This window comes from Falco rusticolus, chromosome Z, assembly GCF_015220075.1.
Source record: "Falco rusticolus isolate bFalRus1 chromosome Z, bFalRus1.pri, whole genome shotgun sequence".
Classification (NCBI taxonomy): domain Eukaryota; kingdom Metazoa; phylum Chordata; class Aves; order Falconiformes; family Falconidae; genus Falco; species Falco rusticolus.
The window spans coordinates 66,535,722-66,541,732 of record NC_051210.1 but is presented as its reverse complement, the minus strand read 5'-3'; the positions used below and the strand labels follow the sequence as shown (position 1 = coordinate 66,541,732).

The 6,011-nt window shown below is 43.6% G+C and overlaps 1 protein-coding gene and 1 long non-coding RNA gene across 3 annotated transcripts in view; one reads left to right on the top strand and one right to left on the bottom strand.

Annotated features, from left to right (window-relative positions):
• Nucleotides 1-267: 267 nt before the first annotated feature.
• Nucleotides 268-6,011, top strand: part of ITGA1 (integrin subunit alpha 1) — an 80,732-nt gene continuing 74,988 nt past the window's right edge. Inside the window, exon 1 of one of the 2 annotated variants that reach the window (XM_037374611.1) lies at nt 268-478. In XM_037374611.1, coding sequence (XP_037230508.1) covers nt 451-478 — 28 coding nt within the window. In that variant the 5' untranslated portion in view covers nt 268-450. The remainder of the gene's footprint in view (nt 479-6,011) is intronic. The other variant, XM_037374610.1, reaches the window with a different exon arrangement.
• LOC119141915 lies at nt 1,349-5,888 on the bottom strand. The gene is made up of 2 exons (XR_005102084.1): nt 2,625-5,888; nt 1,349-1,514 (listed from the first exon to the last, which is right to left on the bottom strand). It is a non-coding gene; the product is annotated as an uncharacterized LOC119141915 (long non-coding RNA).

Genomic DNA, 6,011 nt, shown 5'->3' with positions numbered 1-6,011 from the left:
GAGAGGTGGCCGTGGAGCACGCCCAGCTCTCTCCTGCCCTACTGGGAGGGGGGCTGGCTGGTGGGAGGCATTTAGTAATTAATAGTGAGCGGATAAATGTCCCTTTAAGGTCTGCTGTGCTCTCCAACGGCTGCAGCCGGAGGCTTGTTGGGGGAGAATTGGCTTTATTTGTACATTTTAGCGTTAGGATAGCTTTACGGGGAGGTCTCCAAAGCTCAGAGGTCTTTGGGGGGGTGGGCGGGAGGAAAGTTGTGTGCGGGGGGAGGAAGCTAAATTCTTCTTGGTGCGAAGAAACAACGTAAAGAGCGAATAACAAACAGGAAATGCCTGACTCCGCTGCGAGGCGGACGCGCGGCGCAGAGCGCTGAACGCCACTCGCAGCGCAGCACCGTTCCCGCCGCCCCGGCCCGCCGCCCGGGCTCCCGGCCCCGGGCTCGCCGCAGCCCAGGCATGGCTGCCTCCTGCTGGATGCTGACAGGTGAGGAAAGCCCCCTTTCTATCGTGCTAGGAAGACCCAGGTCCCGAAAGCAGCTCTGCTCCCCGCGGGAGGGGGTGAAGCAGCTGGGGCTGGCGGCCGGGGGACGGCGTGCCCCCTCGCCGATCCCGCCAGCCGCGGCGGGAGTGTGCTGCCCGGAGCCGCCCTCCAGCTGGAGCCCGTGAGTGACTTCGGTTTGCTTCTCTGTGGGAACTTTAATCCCTAAACCAGTTTTAGAACCCGAGGGAGTGGGCAACTAGACGAAGGTGAGAAGAAATAATGTAATTTAATCTGGCTTGGGAAAAACAACTTTTATTTTAAATTAGGGTACCTTTTCTGTTTTCCTCCGTTTGGCTTTCAGATGTTCTGAGTGGTAAAAGTGGAAGTGAGGAAGTGGTTAACGGCACCCAGCTAACTTCAGAAAGATGAGTTCATCCGGAGATGAAATATGTAATATTTCCTTTTGGGGTTTCTTTTATTGTTAGGGACTTACTTGCTTCTTTAGTGAAACAAATCAGCCAGTAACAAAATGACAGTCTCTTTAGCTAGTCAATCTTTAGTAACATTTTGGAGCTCAAATCGGGAATCTACGAAGTGGGAAAGAGGCTAAGGCAACGCTGGGATTCATGTGTTAGCAAATCTGGACACTGAGCTCCCCAGCAGCTCTTGTGTTGGCAACTAGCATGCAGTGAACCTGAGGCAGTACAGAGCAAGAAATCAATTTCATAAGAATCCTCAAAATGCTGGCAGCAGCAAGTGGGGAAAAGGCGAGACCAGGGGTTTTCTCTCTTCACTCTGCTTGTTGTGCTAGAAAGAGGACACAGGAAAACTTGAACACCTGAATGTAGGACTTAATGCTAAATGTAGCCCTTGTTCATAGATGTTACTACTTTTATTACACAGTGATATTCCCCAAAAATATGATTTTCTTTGTGTTCTTTCACAGAAAGAGGTCTTGTAAAGTGGCAACAATTTACTGTGCCACAACTTCCCTTTGGAGCTGTGAAGTTGCCACTGGTACTGCTGACAGATACTTAACCTGTAATGACAGAAAGGTTTATTGTCAGATAGGAAAACATCTTAGTGGTGGGTCCCATTCAGACCGATCTGAGACTTACTAGTTTTTGCTGGTTTACTGTTTTGGTTTTTTCTTATTTACAAAGTTGGTATGGAATAGAAATGCTTAGAAATAAGAAAAGGTATTACAGATACCAGGAATGGGATTCAAATTGTCTTAGATAGAGAAGTAATTCTACATAAACAAGTCAAAATGTTATAAAAATAAATACAAGGAGTTTCAGAATTACAGTAAAAAAAAATTAATTCTGTGTTCCTCTTTCTTAAAAAAAAAAAAAAAAAAAAAGGTCAGGCAACCTGGCATGCACTAGCAGACAAAACCAATCTGGAATAAAGGAGGTGCACAGAGGTGTACATTTGTTTATTTATACAGTTCTGGGAGTTTTTTTATTCAACTTGGTATTGGTGAGGCCTTTGAGAGTCCAGTACAAGAAGACCTGACAGATGCAGACAAAACAGGTAGAAGTGCACAGAGAAGCAACAAGCTTGGCAAGGGCTGAGGAGAATTATCTATGAAGAAAGACTGAATGAGTTAGGCTTGTTTCTCTAGAAGACAGAAGACTAAGGGCAAAGTGTTGAGCATTTCAAATATTTACCAAAATATTATCAGTGAGAATATTCTTCCAAAGGTCAATGGTGGGTTTTTGTTTGGTTTTGTTTTGTTTTCGTGAGAATACGCAATCATTACTTTCTGTATCACATACGTTGGTTTTTAAACAGATTGATGAATAGTTGATTCTCCATGTCCAGCAAAGGACAAGAGAAAATCAACGTAACTCCCTCCGTAAAAACTTAGGGACTATTCAGGAGAACTTTCTTACTTTTCAGGTAATGAATTGCTAAAACCGGCTACTAAAAAACCCTACCCCTGCATAATCTCCTTCACTGAAAGTTTCGATGAAGTTGGATAAACACCTGTCAGAGATGGCAGAGGTTTACTTCACCCGGCCTCAGTGTAGAGTGGTTTGACTAGGGATCTGCTTAAGTTTTCTGCAGCCGTATGTTTCAACAGAAAAGGAAGGAAGAAATCAATCCAAAGGGTTCCATTACTTGTTAATGCTTCTTCACTTACAGTTTTCTGCATAGCCTTTTCCTTCCTGGAATTCTCTCTTCGTTGGTGATGATCATGTTGGTATTGATAAAGAGTACTCATCTTTGTAACAGAAAATACCAGTAAAGACAGAACTGTATGCAGAAAATGAAGTGGTCTCTGTCCAGAACCTGCAAAGGCAGGAAGGACACAGGATAAAGGGAAAGCATGAAAAAAAACATGTTTTCCTCTCCATCTCTTTATCTTTTATCTTCCTTTGGTTTTGCAAAAGCAATGTCCAACATTTCTCGGCAGACTTCCCCCTATATTTGAGATTCTTTCCCACTAGTTTTTCTTATTCAGGACTGGAGCATGTTTGCATGAATTCTAGCTAAAATGGCTATAATATGGGTGAGGGAGCATTCCTATGAAAATGACTTCTGCTTGCCTAAAATCTGAACACAACCCATCTTCATAAAGCAGCTGATCAAGACTTGAAGATGCAGGACAGTGTGTCTCAAATGTTTTCAAAATCATAATCTTGCAAAAAGAGCATGGCTCCAAAACCCCCGTGAATGCGTGCTTTCACCATTTTTATGTTGCCTTGTACTGTGCTTTGGAAGGTCTGAAAATGGATGCCAAAATGCTGCAATTATTAGTGCCTGCAAAATTGTTTTTAAAAAGTAATAAATGGCAAGATTGCCAGGTTCTACACAAGGTCTTAAGATTTTACCAAGACTGCAATAGACCATGTAACTTTCATGTTAAGAGGAAGAGTTAAAAGTATCCAATTGTTTTGGCTCAACTGGGGCCAAATTCATTTCTCTCCCTGATGTCTTACAAACATAGAGTTATATGGTTCTTAAATTTTTGGAAATTATGGTTTTCTTCTACTGCTCATTCTTTGACATATTCAAACAAACAGCAATATCCAGTACTTTACTTTTTACCAGAGTAGGCAAAGTAAATGTTTTCCTTCATAAGTTGACAATGGTCTTGCTAATTGTGGATACATCATTGAAGTTTACAGCTGCCACTAAATACTTGTGGATGGCTGTTCATAACTTTATAAAATCTAATGACTTTTTGTTTGGGAAAGGACTCCAGTGCATCTCAAAATGTCTTGATGAGAACTGTGAATTTAGTATGTTGAGCGGCATTTTGGGTTGGGTTTTTCTAATGCAGAAAGTCACCTGGATACATGAACTGAATGATCATTTTCTACTGGATGCTAACTTGCAAATTTTATCTGAAATATATCACATCTCCAGGGATGTGAGGCTGCTTGTGAAAAAATTAAGACTGCAACCAACAAGCAGAGTAAAGTTTGTATATATGCAGCAGCAAAAGAAAAAAAAATATTAACATGGAAGGTAAATATGGACTACAGCTAATTTTTCTTGAAAGAATAGCTTGAGGTTAACCTTTGCAATTTAATAATCGCTAAGAACGTAAAGAAGAGAATGAACCATAAATTTACCACGCAACATTTATATAGATAAGTGAAAGGAACCCCTAAAGAAAAGCTGAATGCACACTCTCTGCCTAAGCCACAAAACAGTAATAGAAAATTATGAGTATATACAAGTCCAAATTAAACAAACAGTTATTTATACTTGTGCTTATGTTATATTCCCTTGGGTCGTCCAGCTTCCTTCTGTGAAACTATTCATTCTAACAGAGTTAAGCATGTGTACTCACAGGAAGAGAGTCTGAGGTCTCATAAATAAATCTTATTATGTAATATCTGATAAAGTTGTTTTTACATCAGTATCAAGCTTAGAAACAAGGAACACACATTACTGGGCCAGATCTCAGTTCAGTATCCTGTCACAAAACTGACTAGTGCTAGATACTTGAGAGAAATGTGTATGTACATTGTAGGAGGAGAGATGGAATGATTTTTCATCACAGTAACCTTCTATCTCATTAAATCCTTGCCTCCAAAGCCTTTCAGGGTCAGCAAATTCAATAATCCACAGTGTTTGTTTGTTTAAAAAAAAACCTAAAAGCAACCAGAAAGTTCCTTTTAACAATTCTGAATTTGCCACTTCCTCATCTCTAAGAGGATGACCTCTTGCTTTTCTGTTATTAGACAGAATGTGTAGATATTCCAGGCTTACTGTATCTGTTTCAGTTGCCCTGATACACTTATCATGGCACATTAGTTTGTCTGCTTTCTCAGTTATTTTTTTGTTCTGAATCATTCTTCATACAAGCATTTTTTCTGTTCTCCCTTTCCTCATTCTTTCTAAATCTGCAACATTTATTCTGAAATAGGTTTTGGTGTCATATATTGTTTCAAAATAAGCTGTAGTACTTGCACAATGATGTTACCTTTTTCATATGATTTCTGGCTTGTTAGGTTTGTCTAGGCTGCAATTGAAATCTGTAGTTATTGTTCAGGTCCCTTTTCTGTGCAACTATCATCGAGGTAATCGGTGTTTTTGCAAGGCACGTTACTTACATCCATCAACATCAAAATGAAATGTGCTTATTTGCCTCTGAAGCTTCTCAGAACTGCCTCATTCTGAGTAATTAGTAGATCCAGGAAGCAGGTTAAGTTTCACTTTAGGCTGAACTGTAACTTTAAAGTTTAACCAAAAACTTTGACGCTGAAGTTCGGTTAAAGAGCAACGTCAAAGTAACAGTTCCGCTTCTGAAGTTGCCTGGGTCTGGCTTTCATGTCGCGCGGTGCCGGTCCCGCCCCTTTCCCGCCCCTTTCCCGCCCCAGCAGCCCCGAGGTACCGGCTCGCTCTGAGGTACCGGGGCGTTCGTTTCACCACACCCAGAAACCGGCTGCTTAGCCATACCTTTCTCATCTCCCCATCTGCAACCATAACGTCCCACAACTACTTATTTTGAGGTTTGGGTTTTGTTGGTTTCTTCTTGGGTTTTGTTTTTTGGTTTTTGGTTTGGTTTTTTTTTTTCCTTTTCTCAAGCGTGAGGGACTGTGTTAGAAGCCTTTGGTAGTTTGAATCGTCCTTGTAAAAAGCTACAGGGGACGCACTAGCGCAGGCCCAGACACCCCACACCACCACCCCCCAGAGGCTGTAGCGGGGACACGCCAGTTTACACGCCAGTATCCTCTTCCCCCCTCACCGCACACGAGAGCATCGCGACTGCCCCCAGGCCCCCTCGGAAGGCTTCCCCTCTGGGGCGCTCTCCTCCCGGCGGGGGGGAGGCGGCAGGTTACCTGTCCCACTCGCCGCATACAGCCCCCTCTCCGCCCCCTCCCCCCCCCCGTCCCTCACGTACCAGCTGTGGCATGCGCCGGGGCTGCACGGGGTGGGGGGGGTGGGGCGACCGTGCGCACGCGCGTCTGGCGCGGAGCAGAACGCGCGGGCGGCTCGAGTCCCTCCTGCGCCTCTCAGCATAGGCCGGGCGCATGCGCGCTGGGGCGGCCGGGCGCGACGCATGCGCGGCGGC